Raw genomic sequence first — 18,540 nt, 5'->3', positions numbered from 1 at the left:
ACCTCTCTCATACATAGCCTACAGAAGCTGTCCTATTCACCTCTCTCATACATAGCCTACAGAAGCTGTCCTATTCACCTCTCTCATACATAGCCTACAGAAGCTGTCCTATTCACCTCTCTCATACATAGCTTACAGAAGCTGTCCTATTCACCTCTCTCATACATAGCCTACAGAAGCTGTCCTATTCACCTCTCTCATACATAGCCTACAGAAGCTGTCCTATTCACCTCTCTCATACATAGCCTACAGAAGCTGTCCTATTCACCTCTCTCATACATAGCTTACAGAAGCTGTCCTATTCACCTCTCTCATACATAGCCTACAGAAGCTGTCCTATTCACCTCTCTCGTACATAGCCTACAGAAGCTGTCCTTATTCACCTCTCTCATACATAGCCTACAGAAGCTGTCCTATTCACCTCTCTCATACATAGCCTACAGAAGCTGTCCTATTCACCTCTCTCATACATAGCCTACAGAAGCTGTCATATTCACCTCTCTCATACATAGCCTACAGAAGCTGTCCTATTCACCTCTCTCATACATAGCCTACAGAAGCTGTCATATTCACCTCTCTCATACATAGCCTACAGAAGCTGTCCTATTCACCTCTCTCATACATAGCCTATAGAAGCTGAACCTATTCACCAACCTGGTCTCAGAGCATTTCATGTTATTCTGTATGTAAATCCGGGACACTCCATTTTGTATGATATATTAAGTTTTGTATGTATTAATTTGTGGACGTCCATCACCCATTTCATATGATATGTTAGGAATTACAATTCACATTATGTCTTATGAATTTGCAAAATGTACAATATGTTACAAATTTGCTAAACGTACGATATGATATGAATTTGTAAAACGGATGACATGTTACGAATTCTAGCTAGGTGGCTAGGTGACTAATGTTAGCTAGGGGTTAGGGTTAGGGTTAAGGTTAGGGTTATGTTTAGGAGTTAGGTAAGAGGGTTAAGGTTAAGGTTAGGGCAAGGGGAAAGTTTAGCTAAAAGGGTTAAGGTTAGGGGAAGGGTTAGCTTAAAAGGTTAAAGTTATGGTTAGGGGAAGTGTTAGCTAACGTGCTAAGTAGTTGCAAAGTAGTTCAAAAGTAGGTGTGAGTTGCAAATTAGCTAAAATGCTCAAGTTGTCTCTGATGAGATTCACATTCGCAAACGTTGGATTGCTAGACATTCGCATTATATGCCTACCCATCCACCATGACCAACCACCGTGCTTTTGTTTTTGTAAAGTAAACACCTGCCTTATGTAACCATACCAAATGTAACATACCATACTAATTTGACTGTCCCGGATTGACGTTTACTATGTTACGTCTAGTCTATGAGACCAGGCTGTATTCATTCTCGTACATAGTCCTCTTTCTCTACTCTTCTCCCCTACATTGTACACTTGCTCACTTCCCTTCGTGGATTTAAAAGGAAATGACTGGTGTAAGAAATATGGCGGCAACTCTCTAACCAACGCACAAACTAATCCAATGCTTTTTTAAATACATGGAGAGGATTGCACAATTTGAACGCAAGGAAGGAAACATTATAGAGAATATCCTCACTACTACCAGACATTTTGCATTGTCTTCTCTGTCAGAGGGCACATACCACAGACTGGCCGACAGACAGACGGACACAGACACTATAGTTACAGCAGTCACATAGTCCTATTTCTCACTTCCAATTCTAGACAGGAGTGCTGTCTGACCTCCACTGATTTTGTCATCAGAGCCATGAGACCTATGAAAAGACAGAGTCAGACAGACAGAAAGACTGAGGGTGAGGATAAGAGGAGAAGAAGAGCAGGAGACAGACACGGTCTCTCTCTCTCTCTTTCTCTCTCAGACTCAGAGATAGTGAGAAAGTCATATTAATTTGCTGTGAGAGATCCCACTCTCCCTCTCTGTATCAACCTCAGCTAAATTCCATTATCTGACTCCCAGACAACATTGTGAACTGATTCTGCTCTTTGAAAGGGACAACATTAAGTGAAAGGAGGAATGAGAGGGGAAAAGGAAAGACAGCGATCCTAGAAAGTGGAAGGGTATTTACTCTACAATGCTTTTGCTCAGCTTTCCTGCCCCTAGGTAATTTCCTGTCTAAAACGACTCAGGCAGATGATGAGACACCCGTGATACAAACAAAGAGGATTCCAGAGAGTGATGACTCACTGCGAGAGAGAGAGAGAGCAGGCATTATGGCTTGGTAATATAGCTTTATAATTGTCTCTGACATATCATGACCAAGCCAAAAGCCCCATGACTGGGTCTGACTGCACATCGGGATATCAAAATCCAGGTCCAAATGAATCTAGCCACCTCTCCTCCCTCCACTCTGAATCCATTAATGCTACATTACTTGCTTGTCTATATCTTTCTATCTTTTTTGCTCACTGCCCTCAAGCGTCAATTAGATTAGATTCAGCCATAACAATCAAACAGAAAGAGAACATCTGACTGTGTTCCATCATCACATTCCTCGCCCATCACAGATCCACACACGGCCACAGCGACAATCTGATTTGTCGATGGCTGTTGCAGTGCAAAAAAATCTCTCTCACTGATTCTCCCTCCCTCCCTTCTTCCCTCGCTCCCTCCTTCCCGCTCTATCTCCCTCCCTTCTTCCCTCGCTCCCTCCTTCCCGCTCTATCTCCCTCACTTCTTCTGACCTTTCGTCTAATCTAGCGCGAATCCTGGTCCAGCAAACACCCGTCCCTTCCAGTTACTGATAGAGCATGCATTATGCCTATCACTGTTGTGGAAACATTATTGTGATTGGAAATTAAACCGCTTGTCCATCACTGATCACTAAGAGGCACATTAGTGATGGGAATGATTTGTTTTACACTGAGATGATCACAGCCTAACACCCTCTCTGTATCAGTGTATCTCTCTCTGTTGTGTTTCTACATTTTTCAGTCTCTTCCTCTGCCTCTGTCTTTAACAAAGATATAAATCATAACCCGACACTCTCACACTCCTAGTCTCACACTCCTAGGCTCACACTCCTAGTCTCACACTCCGAGATTTTCTCTCTCTCAGAAGCAGATATAGAAAGCAATACACTTCTCTAATGTAGCCTAACTCTCCCCCTCTCTCTCTCTCTCTCTCTCACGGTTTGTTAATGTCTCCCCTCTTCTCTCTGCTATCCAAGGTTTTCACAGTGACTTAAATCATCCAGGAGCTCCATTTTGCCACGTCTACTTTATTCTTCCCCTCGCCTCGCCCCACGATCTATTGGCCGCTTGGGCAGAAGCGCAGTGGAGCGCAGTGCAGCGTTACATAACGAGGGGAGGAGAAGAGAGGAGGAGGAGGAGGAGAGAGGAGGAGGAGAGAGGAGGTGGAGAGAGGAGGTGGAGAGAGGAGGTGGAGAGAGGAGGAGGAGCGAGGAGGAGGAGGAGAGAGGAGGTGGAGAGAGGAGGAGGAGAGAGGAGAGGAGAGAGGAGGAGGAGGAGGAGAGAGGAGGAGGAGAGAGGAGGAGAGAGAGAGGGAGGTGGAGGAGAGAGGAGGAGGAGAGAGGAGGTGGAGGAGAGAGGAGGAGGAGGAGGAGGAGAGAGGAGAGAGGAGGTGGAGGAGAGAGGAGGAGGAGGAGAGAGGAGGTGGAGGGAGAGGAGGAGGAGGGGGGAGAGAGGAGGAGAGAGGAGGAGGATAGGAGGAGGAGGAGGAGGAGAGAGAAGGAGGAGAGAGGAGGTGGAGGAGAGAGGAGGAGAGAGGAGGAGAGAGGAGGAGAGAGGAGGAGGAGAGAGGAAGAAGGGAGAGAGGAAGTGCAGGGATGCAAGTATGAAATGTGATCCACCCAGAAAGGCAGAAAACATTCTACTAAAAAGTCTGAAGGTGCAGATTTTTTTAGAGAGACACTGCAGTGGTGGAGGATACTTGTCATGATAGAAAGCTCTCCGTGCTGGGACCACACCCTTCTCTATCAAAACACATATGCTACGTATGTGCTCTGTGTGTTTGTGCTCTGTTTGTGTGTGTGTGCATGTGTGTGAGCGTGTGTGCCCGTGCGCACACCTTGAAGTGTAATGTCCAGATGGATCATGTGACACATGGTGGAGACAAGCTTTCCCAAGAGACAATCTTGAACAGGAGGACGAGCCACTGCCAAGGGTATGTGTGTGTGTGTGTGTGTGTGTGTGTGTGTGTGTGTGTGTGTGTGTGTGTGTGTGTGTGTGTGTGTGTGTGTGTGTGTGTGTGTGTGTGTGTGTGTGTGTGTGTGTGTGCTCATCTAAAGGAGAGTAATGCTTCTAATGAGGATGATAGGGTCATTAATAGTGACTAAATATCAGACTAGAAGAAACAGATTTATTCTCAGTGGAGCAGAGAGAGAGAGGGGGAGGGAGGGGAGAGAGGGGGATGGAGAGAGGGGAGGGAGGGGAGAGAGGAGGATGGAGAGAGGGGACGGAGGGAGAGAGGGTAGGGATGAGAGAGGGGAGGGAGAGAGGGGAGGATGGAGAGAGGGGAGTGTGTATTCATAGCAGCAAGATGTGTGACCTGTTGCCACAAGAAAAGGGCTACCAGTGAAGAAGAAACACCATTGCAAATACAACCTATAATTATTTTTTATTTACTTTGTATTAAACTATTTGCACATCATTACAACACTATATACGTATAGACATAATATGACATTTGAAATGTCTTTATTCTTTTGGAACTTTTGTGAGTGTAATGTTAACTGTTAATTTTTTATTTTTTATTTCACTTTTGTTAATCATCTAGTTGTGCAAATAATTACTTTCAGAGGTGACATAATTAGTTAAATAAAGTCTACCTGTGTGCAATCTAAGTGTCACATGATCTGTCACACGATCTCAGTATACAGTATATCATATATATATATATACACACACCTGTTCTGAAAGGTCCCACAGTCTGCAACACCACTAAGCAAGGGGCACCACCAAGCAAGCAACACCATGAAGACCAAGGAGCTCTCCAAACAGGTCAGGGACAAAGTTATGGAAAAGTACAGATCAGGGTTGGGATATAAACAAATATCCAAAACTTTGCACATCCCACGGAGCACTTTAAGACGTACACCCCACGGAGCACTTTAAGACGTACATCCCACGGAGCACTTTAAGACGTACATCCCACGGAGCACTTTAAGACGTACACTCCACGGAGCACTTTAAGACGTACACCCAACGGAGCACTTTATTAAGACGTACACACCACGGAGCACTTTAAGACGTACACCCCACGGAGCACTTTAAGACGTACACCCCACGGAGGACTTTAAGACGTACACACCTGGGCTTTACAGAAGAGTGGCCAGAAAAAAGCTATTGCTTAAAGAAAGAAATAAGCAAACACGTTTGGTGTTCACCAAAAGGCATGTGGGAGACTCCCCAAACATATGGAAGAAGGTACTCTGGTCAGATGTGACTAAAATTGAGCTTTTTGACCATCAAGGAAAACACTATGTCTCTCAAATCCAACACCTCTCATCACCCCGAGAACACAATTTTTCATAGGCAGGGACTGGGAAACTGGTCAGAATTGAAGAAATGATGGATGGCGCTAAATACAGGGAAATACATTAAGGGAACCCTGTTTCAGTCATCCAGAGATTTGAGACTGGGACGGAGGTTCACCTTCCAGCAGGACAATGACCCTAAGCATCCTGCTAAAGCAACACTCGAGTGGTTTAAGGGGAAACGTTGAAATGTTTTGGAATGGCCTAGTCAAAGCCCAGACCTCTATCCATTTGAGAATCTGTGGTATGACTTAAGATTGTTGACACCAGCGGAACCCATCCAACTTGAAGGAGCTGGAGCAGTTGTGTCCTGAAGAATGGGCAAAACTCCCAGTGGCTAGATGTGTGTAAATCAAATAATACAACCCACCACAAAAAAATCGCTTTTAATTCCGGGTTGTAAGGCAACAAAATAGGAAAAATGCCAAGGGGGTGAATACTTTCGCAAGCCACTGCAGACAGAAGTCAGATGGGATGGAAATGGGGAGGGGCTGAGGAGAAAGAAGAAAAGATAGGGAGGCATTTTTGGATGAGCAGTGAGGAACAACTTAGTCTTCCCCTCCTGAGTTCCCTCTCTGCCCCAGGCAATTTCCAGAGAGTTCTATCCAGCACACCTGCCCACATAACAATACTCCCACCATGGAGTCTCTGCTTAAGCAGCTGAAAGCTGCATCTTCAACCCTCCAACTCTGCATTCATAAAATGTGAATTCTATGTCTGCACGCTCCTCCAATCTAACCCAGCAGTGCTCTGTGGTCATGTTGTTGGACTCCAGGAGGTTGAGTTGAGGGAGAGTGACACAGAATGGACCACATGCCGAGGAGTTCATTTCCTGAAGAGAGGGAGCACAAAATACCTCCGCTTTCCTCTTCCCCCTTCCTCCACCTCTCTTCCCTTCCTCCCCCTCTCATACTTCATCTCTCTCTCACCCTTCCTCCCTCTCTCTCCCCCTTCATCCCCCCTCTCTCACCCTTCCTCCCTCTCTCACCCTTCCTCCCTCTCTCTCCCCCTTCATCCTCCTCTCTCACCCTTCCTCCCTCTCTCACCCTTCCTCTCTCTCTCACCCTTCCTCCCTCTCTCCCTCTTCATCCCCCTCTCTCACCCTTCCTCCCTCTCTCTCCCCCTTCCTCCCCTTCGCTCACCCTTCCTAACCCTCTATCACCCTTCCTCCCACTCTCTTTCTCTCCACCCTCATCCTCTATCCTCTGTTTAGCCTCGACAGGTGCAAGCTGTTGTTGACTCCTGTCCCCCCTCATCAAATCAGGCTGTGTGTGTGTGTATGTGTGTTTGTGTGTGTGAGTATATGTGCGTGTGTGTATGTCATCAGATACAGCAGTAATGCAGAAAGACCTGCACTAAACCTGCCTCCACCTCTGCAGTACAGCACAGCCCTTTCTATGTAGGTCAGTCTCCCTCTCTCTTTCTCCCTCACTCTCTCTCTCCTTCCCTCTCCCTCACTCCCTCTCTCCTTTTTTACCCTTGCCATGCCCTTCTCAGAACATTTCTAGCTAACACATCCTCTTCCTCCCTCCAAATACGTCTCCCTCCTTTCCTCTAACACTTGTTTTTATTCTCTTCCTCGTAGTTTTGTTTTTAACCAACAGTCACCTCCCTTTTTCTCTCTTTATAAACAGGCTTCAACCTCAACGCACTCCACGTCCATATTTCCATTTCCTTCTCCCTCTCTCCCTGCATATCTCTCTCCCTCCCTTCCTCTCTCCCTGCATATCTCTCTCCCTCCCTTCCTCTCTCCCTGCATAGCTCTCTCCCTCCCTTCCTCTCTCCCTGCATATCTCTCTCCCTCCCTTCCTCTCTCCCTGCATATCTCTCTCCCTCCCTTCCTCTCTCCCTGCATATCTCTCTCCCTCCCTTCCTCTCTCCCTGCGTATCTCTCCCTCCCTTCCTCTCTCCCTGCATATCTCTCTCCCTCCCTTCCTCTCTCCCTGCATATCGCTCTCCCTCCCTTCCGCTCTCCCTGCATATCTCTCTCCCTCCCTTCCTCTCTCCCTGCATGTCTCTCTCCCTCCCTTCCTCTCTCCCTGCATATCTCTCCCCCTCCCTTCCGCTCTCCCTGCATATCTCTCTCCCTCCCTTCCTCTCTCCCTGCATATCTCTCTCCCTCCCTTCCTCTCTCCCTGCCTGTCTCTCTCCCTCCCTTCCTCTCTCCCTGCATATCTCTCTCCCTCCCTTCCGCTCTCCCTGCATATCTCTCTCCCTCCCTTCCTCTCTCCCTGCATATCTCTCTCCCTCCCTTCCGCTCTCCCTGCATAGCTCTCTCCCTCCCTTCCTCTCTCCCTGCATCTCTCTCCCTCCCTTCCTCTCTCCCTTCCTCTCTCTCTCCCTCCCTTCCTCTCTCCCTGCGTATCTCTCCCTCCCTTCCTCTCTCCCTGCATATCTCTCTCCCTCCCTTCCTCTCTCCCTGCATATCGCTCTCCCTCCCTTCCGCTCTCCCTGCATATCTCTCTCCCTCCCTTCCTCTCTCCCTGCATGTCTCTCTCCCTCCCTTCCTCTCTCCCTGCATGTCTCTCTCCCTCCCTTCCTCTCTCCCTGCATATCTCTCTCCCTCCCTTCCACTCTCCCTGCATATCTCTCTCCCTCCCTTCCTCTCTCCCTGCATATCTCTCTCCCTGCATGTCTCTCTCCCTCCCTTCCTCTCTCCCTGCCTGTCTCTCTTCCTCCCTTCCTCTCTCCATATCCCCCTCCCTCCTCCCTCCATCTCTCTCTCCCAATACCCTCTCTTTGCTGTCTCTATCCACAGTATCTCTCCTTCTCTCTCGACACTCAGTTCAGGGCTATGAATGGTTGCCGTGGAAACTGCATCCTCCAGTGAAGCGGTAGAACATGGGCGTCACAGAAACAGTACTGATGCTGATGAAGAATAATGCTGCAAGCTTTCACACTCTCCCTCTTTCACACTCTCCCTGTTGCTAGCGGAGAGTCCAACCACTCTCCGCTAGCAACAGCAGCCTTGTACCCCCTCCTCTACCTCCATCTCTCATTTTCTCTCTCTCGCTCCCTCTCGTTCTTTCTCTCCCTCCCTCTCTAATTCTCTTTTTTTTTACTCATTGTCACACTCCCCCCTTTATCTCCCCTTTCCTTCTCTTGCCTCTCACTGCTCTCCATCTCTCCTCTCCTTCCTTTCCCTCTCTTTCTCTTTTCTCTCTCCCAGGGGATCGTTCAGATCCTACACTGTACTCTGTGAATCCCAATGCATGCCTCTGCTTCAGAGACAGAGCCCTGAAATGGAGGGATGGAGGGAAAGAGGGAGGAGAGGAGAGAGGGAGAGAGATAGTTAGGCAGCAGGCAGAACCCTGATTTCATTAATGTGAGTCTGTTAATCTGGGCTCCATCTGTCACACCAGGAGCTGCACACAAAGTAGGGAGCCAACACACACACACGCACACGCGCACGCGCACACACACACACACACACACACACACACACACACACAATCTCTCTTTCATTGATAAAAATACATACACATAAGTATTTACATATGTGAGAGCACATACGCACACTCACAAACAGACACACCAAAGCACCCTGGGGGATGACACAGAGGTGTAATGTTTTGCTGTGGCTCTTCATCCAACAGGCGAAAATAGACTATCAGACACAAACCCACCCTGCAGTTCTACCACTTCCGGGATACAACTCCACTCCTAACTACACTAACCTCTCGTCTCACACTGCAGCAACATATTAGAGTTACTTCAGGTCCGAACCTGCAGAAAGCATACAAGCAACGACTGACTGACTGATCATGAGACCAGCAGATGGCTCATTCAATGAGTGTCATGATAGCGGCTGACTGGCCACTTCCATCCGCATCCTCCACTACATTGTCACTGTTAAAACTGACTCACATTTTGAGTTTGTTAAATCAAAGCACTCTACATCCTAAAATGTACCAGAACTAATTTTTCGACTCCATCCCCAAATCCTCATGCCCACAGTTGACACTGCTCAATTTGGTACGCATATCATTATTTTGACTCCCTCCCCCCATTAAAATCCATCCCACTCCTTCCCCCCAACCCCTTAGTCAACTTCAGCAGACTCTACCCATGAAGACAAGCAGCTCAACCCCTTCAGTCTCCCTCCACTCACCACCCTCTGCTCCAGGCTGCCACTCCTCAACCTGGGCATGACATCAATTGTAGAGTGGGGAGGCTGTGTGTGTGTGTGTGTGTGTGTGTGTGTGTGTGTGTGTGTGTGTGTGTGTGTGTGTGTGTGTGTGTGTGTGTGTGTGTGTGTGTGTGTGTGTGTGTGTGTGTGTGTGTGTGTGTGGACAGAGAGACCACAATCTACTCAGTTATTGCACTGTCATCCCTCTCTTCTTGTGTCAATCCATCTCTCTCCCACTCTTTCGCCATCTCTCTGTCCTCCACATTCTATACCTCTTCTACTCCTCTCTTTACCCTCCACCTTCTATCTCCTCTAACCCTCCACCTTCTATCTCCTCTAACCCTCCCTCCTTCCTTGGATTTCTACTACATAACACATTCTAGCCGAGTTCCTCTCCACCCAAACACACGTCTTTTCCGGATGGTACTGACCTTGAGTCAGATGTTAATGCTGCTTCTGCAGTCATAATGAGTATGCTAATGAGGTAGAGAGCAGCTGAGAGCAAGAATCCATGACCTGTCTTGTCCTCCACGGATTACAGCAGTGACAAGAACAGTCAACAGGGTTACCAATTGATGGTGGATGAATGCCATTTTGGCAAAAAGACAAGCTGACACTGCATCACTTTGGGCCTATAATAAGAAGGAAGAGTGTGTATGTGAGAGGGGGATGGAGGGAAGGAGGGAGAGAGAGAGTGAGAAAGTGAGAGAGAGAGAGAAAGAGAGAGCGAGAGAGAAAGACAGGGCGAGAGAGAACGAATTGGCGAGGGCACTAGAACGGTCTGCAGCACCAGGCCTCACCCTACTAGAATCTGAAGTCAAATGTCTACTGTTTGCTGATGATCTGGTGCTTCTGTCCCCAACCAAGGAGGGCCTACAGCAGCACCTAGATCTTCTGCACAGATTATGTTAGACCTGGGCCCTGACAGTAAATCTCATTAAGACAAAAATAATAACTCAAAAATCATAATAACTTGCATAATAATTATGCAAAAATATCCTCAGTATACAATGTAAAACACAAAAAAATGCATGCAGAGCAGAATTAGGCCAATACCCAGAAAAAGAGTCTTTAAATTCTACAACCAGGAAGCGATTCCCAAACCTTCCATAACAAAGCCATCACCTACAGAGAGATTAATCTGGAGAAGAGCCCCCTAAGCAAGCTGGTCCTGGGGCTCTGTTCATAAATGGACCCCACAGAGCCCCAGGACAGCAACACATGGCTCTCAAGAGAAGACAGGCTATGTGCACTCAAAATGAGATGGAAACTGAGCTGCACATCCTAACCTCCTGCCAAATGTATGACCATACTAGAGACACATATTTCCCTCAGATTGCACAGACCCACAAATAATTTGAAAACAAATCTAATTTTGATCAACTCCCATATCTACTGGGTGAAATACCACAGTGTGCCATCACAGCAGCAAGATTTGTGACCCGTTGCCACAAGAAAAAGGCAACCAGTGAAGAACAAACACCATTGTAAATACAACCCATATTTAAGATGTTTTTCCCCTTTTGTGCTATAACTATTTGCACATCGTTACAACATTGTATATAGACATAATATGACATTTTAAATGTCTTTATTCTTTTGGAACTTTTGTGAGTGTAATGTTTACTATTAATTTGAGATTTTTGACTTTTTGTCTATTTCACTTACTTTGGCAATGTAAACATATGTTTCCCATGCCAATAAAGACCCTAAATTGAAATTGAAATTAAGAGAGCGAGACAGAGAGAGAGAGAGTGTTCGATATGTCTCTGTGATTAGGTCTATGAGGCTCAGAATCTCTTAGCCTCTGTAAATGTTATCTATCCTATTGATTCTGGACATCTCTCTCGATCTCTCTCTTTCTCTGTCTCTCTGTCTCTCTAAATTGCTTTATTGGTATGACGTACCTATTACCAAAGCATACTTTAAGTGATTCGTTTACAATGTTAACATAATTCAAATAATAACAATCAATTGGGTCAACAAGACAACAGTGACAACGATAATCAAGGGACAAAATAACCAGACATTGAACAATAACAATGGCTTAGAGAACACATGCAGGTTGGTTGGTCTGTCAGACACTGTCCCTCATCTTAAGGCAGGCAGCAATGTAGTGCGCTGCCAACCCACAGCTCCCTGCGTCCTCCACCAACAGGACTGGTAGACTATTCTCATCAGAGAGGTCTTTGAAAACATCAATAAGACATTCAAACTTGGGGAAATGACACTCTCTAATTGTTTTATATTTTTTCAGGAAATGCAGCTCTGTCTCGGGTAATTTAATTCATTCTGATTGATTGGATGTTCTGGTCCTGAGGCGTCAGTGTGTTTGTAGAACATGACTGTGAACTCAGCCCCAGGACCAGCTGGATGAGGGGACTCTTTTCTTCGCTCAGCTCTTGGCATTGCAGGTCTTGGTAATGATATGAGAGGGGGTCACTGTATTTTAGATGTTTACAAAACTTAATAGCAAGTTTTGGAGTTTTTATTATTAGTGGATAATGGCCCACATCTACCCTGCATGCATTGTTTCTGGTTTTCCTCTGGACATGTAGGATAAAATACAGCCGGTGTAATGCATTTTGCATCAGGCTAATTTTCTGTATTTTGAAAGTTGCATATCTTGAAAACCTAATTGCTGACATGCAAAACATTTTGGAAACATATCAACAATAGACAAATGAAACAAATACAAAAGGAGAGATTTTGGGTAGAATTTTCTTTTAAAAGTAAGGTAAACAATATAGATGACAGCAAACATTTATTCTCTTTTAATTGTTCTTCTTCCTATACATTCAACAAGTTAACGTTCAGTACAAATGGCTGTGTGTGTTTGATTAGTGCAGATGAACTGGAGGAGCTGTTTCATCAATCCTACAGAGTTCTCCTGTCCTCTGAAGGCCTCCGCGTAGCTGCGCTGGTCCTGCTGTTGGGCCCTGTGGAGGTCTGGTAGAGGTGGTGGTCTGGTGTAGCGTTGAGGGGGCCTGGGGCTCCTTGGTGGTGCGGTGGTCTGGTTGGGGTCTCTGGGTGGTCCTCTGTCCAGTGCTGTGTGGGCTGTTTGTCTACCAAGTGTCACGTCCTTTAGGATCTTGGCAAACATCCCAACTTTCTGCATACTCTAGTGGGAGTGGTTGTGCAGGTGCTCTGGGGTGATTGTTGGGTTGTGAGCAACGTGTACATTCCGGAGCAGGGCAAGCTGTCAACATGATGTCAGTATTGCTTTTCTGGATGGTACGGACGAAAGTCTCTGCGGGGCAGCAGAGGGGAGATGGCGATGTGGGAGTTGGGGAAGGACTCAAGCCCACTCTGTTGACCAGGCTGCCTACTCTCTCCTGCTCCTCTCTGTTGACCAGTCTGTCTACTCTCCCCTGCTCCTCTCTGTTGACCAGGCTGCCTACTCTCTCCTGCTCCTCTCTGTTGACCAGGCTGCCTACTCTCCCCTGCTCCTCTCTGTTGACCAGGCTGTCTACTCTCTCCTGCTCCTCTCTGTTGACCAGGCTGTCTACTCTCTCCTGCTCATCTCTGTTGACCAGGCTGTCTACTCTCTCCTGCTCCTCTCTGTTGACCAGGCTGCCTACTCTCCCCTGCTCCTCTCTGTTGACCAGTCTGTCTACTCTCTCCTGCTGCTCTCTGTTGACCAGGCTGTCTACTCTCTCCTGCTCCTCTCTGTTGACCAGGCTGTCTACTCTCTCCTGCTCCTCTCTGTTGACCAGTCTGTCTACTCTCCCCTGCTCCTCTCTGTTGACCAGGCTGTCTACTCTCCCCTGCTCCTCTCTGTTGACCAGGCTGTCTACTCTCTCCTGCTCCTCTCTGTTCCTGCTCCTCTCTGTTGACCAGGTTGCCTACTCTCTTGGGGGGGGGGGGCTCTCTAGGAGTCTCTAGTCTGTTCCCTTCACCTTCTTGTTGACAGACTCCTTATCCATCTCGTACTTCACCTGCACTTGCCCACTCCTCATGGTGGCCTTTACCTCCTCAAGCGCTGTGGTAAGGTTCTCTTGATCTCAGCTCCTGGACAAGTTCTTTAGTTGCGTCCCGCAATGGTTAATCTGGTCCTGTAGAAGCTCTGTGTCTGGGCTGGAGGGGGGTGTAGCGGGGGGCTGCTATTTTAGCTCAGTAACTCATACCTCTAACAGGGCCAGCCTGTCTCTCAGCAGACTGATGGTGGTGTGGTCTTGGCTCTGGTGGTTGTAGACGGGCAGGGGGAGGGGGGCTAGGATAGACCTGTTGGTGGATCTGTGTTTGTGCTCCTGCTGTTGGAGTGCCTGAGGTGAGGGGAGAGGTAGGGGCGCTGTCCTTGTCCTTTTCCCCCCACTATCTTCTCCAGGGTGGGGAAGACCTGCACAACAGCAGAGCCGAGTGGAGCCTCACTGCCCTGGACTATGACACTGCCGTTCTGGTACACGTTTACCGTCTGAAACCTGTTTTCCTGGTCCTTTTCACAGTCCTCGAAAATGTGTATTGTCCTTCCCCTGCAGATTCCTTTCTTTGTTGTATAGCTGAAATGCCTGGTCACAGCTGTATGCCAGGCAGTGTTGTAGTCTGTGTAAACTAACAGGTTTGTCGTCCCCCCCCCCCACAGAACATGTGTGATTTACTCTGAGTGGGGCGGTGAGCAGAAGAGTCAGGGTGATTGAGTACCTGATCTCTACCTCAGTTAAGTTATAGTTGGTCTGGGTTAAATGTGTCAGTCAAAGTCAGTAAAGGTTTGCTTTGGTCAGTCTGGATTGTTCTGGGTTGGTCAGGATTCGTTAGTCAGGGTGGTCTTAGTCTGGTTTCATCTGCTTTGGTCTGGGTTGGTCAAGATTAGAGCAGTTCAGTGTGTAGGGTCGGGGCCCGGCTCTTACCTCCGGTGGCGCTAGACACGGTCGGCCAGTTCTGGACCAGAACCCCCTGGGCTCCCTGCATCACCGACGACTCCTCCATGTGCACTGAGCTGGAACAACACAAACACACACACTGAGGTTACACAGTGGGGAAATATAACACACAATCAGAGGTTACACACTGGAGAAATATAACACACACTCAGAGGTTACATATTGGAGAAATATAACACACACTCAGAGGTTACATATTGGAGAAATATAACACACACTCAGAGGTTACACACTGGGGAAATATAACACACACTCCGAGGTTACACTCTGGAGAAATATAACACACACTCAGAGGTTACACACTGGAGAAATATAACACACACTCAGAGGTTACACACTGGAGAAATATAACACACACTCAGAGGTTACACACTGGGGAAATATAACACACTGTGGTTGGACCCAGGTGCAGAGAAGAGACCAGATGAGGAATCAGTGGTTAAGGATAAACATAATACTTCACTGAGAAACGGAAGCCGCAGGATCACAGTACACTTGAAAAACAACAAACACTAAGTTTCCAAAACCCAAACTGACACGCGAACAGCGACAGTCCAGTGGACGAATTTGGCAGTATGTTGTGAGCAAACTCTGCCCAGACAAGGAACTTGCTCCAGTTGCTGACCTGGGTGGAGATTATACAGCGGAGGAACTTCTCCAGCTCCTGGTTGGCCCAGTCTGTTTGTCCATTCCACTGTGGGTGGAACCCAGAGGAGAGACTCGCCGACGCCACCAACAGGGAGAAGAAGGCTTTCCGTGCAACGAACTGGGGCCCACAATCCAAGACAATGTCCTGGGGAAGTCCGTGTAGGGAAACTTGGGTAAGGTGATGAAATAGGCTGCCTTGGAAAACCAATTGATGACCACCAGGATAGTGGTAAGCCCTTGGGATGGGGGTAACCCTGTGATAACGTCTATGGACAGGTGAAACCAGGGCCTGGCTGGGGATGGGCAGAGGTTGGAGCAACCCAGCCGGTCACTGTTGTGCTTTGGGCACAGGTGGAGCAAGCTGTAACGAAGGATCTCACATCCTCAATCATGTTGGGCGACCAGAATTTCCGCCTCAGGAACTCTAGTGTCCGATTAACCCCTGTATGCCTGGTTAATTTAGAGGAGTGTCCTCATTGTGGTACTCGGGAACAGACTCATTGTGGACCATAAAGTCTGTCAATGGGTCCTCTGCCATTGTCAGGTTCTCGGGTCTGGGCTTGTCGGGCCGTGGTCTCAATACTCCATATCACGGGGGCCACAATGTGGGAGCTGGGTATGATGGGCTCGGAGTCCCTCTCCTCATTAGAGAAATTGTGTTGACAGATCAGGGCGTCTGCTTTCTGATTCTTGGATCCCGGGCAATAGACTAGTGTGAAGTTGAACCTGTTAAAGAACAGAGCCCATCTAGCCTTTCAAACGTTCAACCTCTTGGCTTCTTGAAAAGAGACCAAGTTCTTATGGTCAGTCTAGATCACAAAATGTTGAGGTGCACTCTTCAACCAGTGTCTCCACCCCTCAAGGGCCCACTTAACTGCCAAGAGCTCCCGGTTGCCTACATCATAGTTGTGTTCCGCTGACGGGAACTGCTTGGAGAGAAAGGCACAGGGGTGCAATTTCTTATCCCCCTCTTTCCGCTGTCAAAGGATCGTCGCTGCTCCTGTGTCCAAGGTGTCCACCTCTACCACGGAGGGGCGGGTAGGATCAGGATGGACGAAGATGGGTCCAGAGGTGAAATGTCCCTTGAGCTCCTCGAATGCCTTGTCAGCCTCGTCCACTGACTGGGTGGTTGAAGACTCGTCGCAGTTCGGCAGTGAATGCTAATATGGATGGTGGCTGCTGTCCCCACACCGTCGTTGCCCACGCCAGGGCCTTGCCCGAGAGTAGAGAGATAATGTAGGCGATCATGGCCCGATCTGTGTGGAACAGGGACTGTAGCTTGAACACCAGAGAGCACTGAGTGAGGAACCCCTTGCATCCTATGTTGAACATAATAAACGGCTCTCTATCCACCGGATGTGTACTAAACTTACTAAAAGTGGCAGTAATAAAGCCTCTCTTGAAAAAGCCAAACCTTGACCCAGAAAATATTTTAAAAACTATCGGCCTATATCGAATCTTCCATTCCTCTCAAAAATTTTAGAAAAGGCTGTTGCGCAGCAACTTACTGCCTTCCTGAAGACAAACAATGTATACGAAATGCTTCGGTCTGGTTTTAGACCCCATCATAGCACTGAGACGGCACTTGTGAAGGTGGTAAATGACATTTTAATGGCATCGGACCGAGGCTCTGCATCTGTCCTCGTGCTCCTAGACCTTAGTGCTGCTTTTGATACCATCGATCACCACATTCTTTTGGAGAGATTGGAAACCCAAATTGGTCTACACGGACAAGTTCTGGCCTGGTTTAGATCTTATCTGTCGGAAAGATATCAGTTTGTCTCTGTGAATGGTTTGTCCTCTGACAAATCAACTGTAAATTTTGGTGTTCCTCAAGGTTCCGTTTTGGAACCACTATTGTTTTCACTATATATTTTACCTCTTGGGGATGTTATTCGAAAACATAATGTTAACTTTCACTGCTATGCGGATGACACACAGCTGTACATTTCAATGAAACATGGTGAAGCCCCAAAATTGCCCTTGCTAGAAGCATGTGTTTCAGACATAAGGAAGTGGATGGCTGCAAACTTTCTACTTTTAAACTCGGACAAAACAGAGATGCTTGTTCTAGGTCCCAAGAAACAAAGAGATCTTCTGTTGAATCTGACAATTAATCTTAATGGTTGTACAGTCGTCTCAAATAAAACTGTGAAGGACCTCGGCGTTACTCTGGACCCTGATCTCTCTTTTGAAAAACATATCAAGACCATTTCAAGGACAGCTTTTTTCCCATCTATGTAACATTGCAAAAATCAGAAACTTTCTGTCCAAAAATGATGCAGAAAAATGTATCCATGCTTTTGTCACTTCTAGGTTAGACTACTGCAATGCTCTACTTTCCGGCTACCCAGATAAAGCACTAAATAAACTTCAGTTGGTGCTAAATACGGCTGCTAGAATCCTGACTAGAACCAAAAAATGTGATCATATTACTCCAGTGCTAGCCTCTCTACACTGGCTTCCTGTCAAAGCAAGGGCTGATTTCAAGGTTTTACTGCTAACCTACAAAGCATTACATGGGCTTTCTCCTACCCATCTCTCTGATTTGGTCCTGCCGTACATACCTACACGTACGCTACGGTCACAAGACGCAGGCCTCCTAATTGTCCCTAGAATTTCTAAGCAAACAGCTGGAGGCAGGGCTTTCTCCTATAGAGCTCCATTTTTATGGAACGGTCTGCCTACCCATGTCAGAGACACAAACTCGGTCTCAACCTTTAAGTCCTTACTGAAGACTTGTCTCTTCAGTGGGTCATATGATTGAGTGTAGTCTGGCCCAGGAGTGGGAAGGTGAACGGAAAGGCTCTGGAGCAACGAACCGCCCTTGCTGTCTCTGCCTGGCCGGTTCCCCTCTTCCCACTGGGATTCTCTGCCTCTAACCCTATTACAGGGGCTGAGTCACTGGCTTACTGGGGCTCTCTCATGCCGTCCCTGGAAGGGGTGCGTCACCTGAGTGGGTTCATTCACTGATGTGGTCATCCTGTCTGGGTTGGCGCCCCCCCTTGGTTTGTGCCATGGCGGAGATCTTTGTGGGCTATACTCAGCCTTGTCTCAGGATGGTAAGTTGGTGGTTGAAGATATCCCTCTAGTGGTGTGGGGGCTGTGCTTTGGCAAATTGGGTGGGGGCATATCCTTCCTGTTTGGCCCTGTCTGGGGGTGTCCTCGGATGGGGCCACAGTGTCTCCTGACCCCTCCTGTCTCAGCCTCCAGTATTTATGCTGCAGTAGTTAATGTGTCGGGGGGCTAGGGTCAGTTTGTTATATCTGGAGTACCTCTCCTGTCCTATTCGGTGGGCTGTGTGTATCTAAGTGTGCGTTCTCTAATTCTCTCTTTCTCTCTCTCTCTCTCGGAGGACCTGAGCCCTAGGACCATGCCCCAGGACT

General features: G+C 47.6%; 1 protein-coding gene across 15 annotated transcripts in view; it reads right to left on the bottom strand.

Annotated features, from left to right (window-relative positions):
* LOC112256118 (protocadherin alpha-C2) overlaps window positions 1–18,540 on the bottom strand; it is a 198,456-nt gene that overhangs the window by 13,174 nt on the left and 166,742 nt on the right. For all 15 annotated transcript variants that reach the window (XM_042325770.1, XM_042325772.1, XM_042325768.1 and 12 more), the window contains one exon: window positions 14,474–14,562. In XM_042325770.1, coding sequence (XP_042181704.1) covers window positions 14,474–14,562 — 89 coding nt within the window. The remainder of the gene's footprint in view (window positions 1–14,473; window positions 14,563–18,540) is intronic.

Source organism: Oncorhynchus tshawytscha, linkage group LG08 (genome assembly GCF_018296145.1).
Source record: "Oncorhynchus tshawytscha isolate Ot180627B linkage group LG08, Otsh_v2.0, whole genome shotgun sequence".
Lineage (NCBI taxonomy): Eukaryota > Metazoa > Chordata > Actinopteri > Salmoniformes > Salmonidae > Oncorhynchus > Oncorhynchus tshawytscha.
Note: the sequence above shows the minus strand (reverse complement) of the source record. Positions and strands in the feature narration are given on the sequence as shown.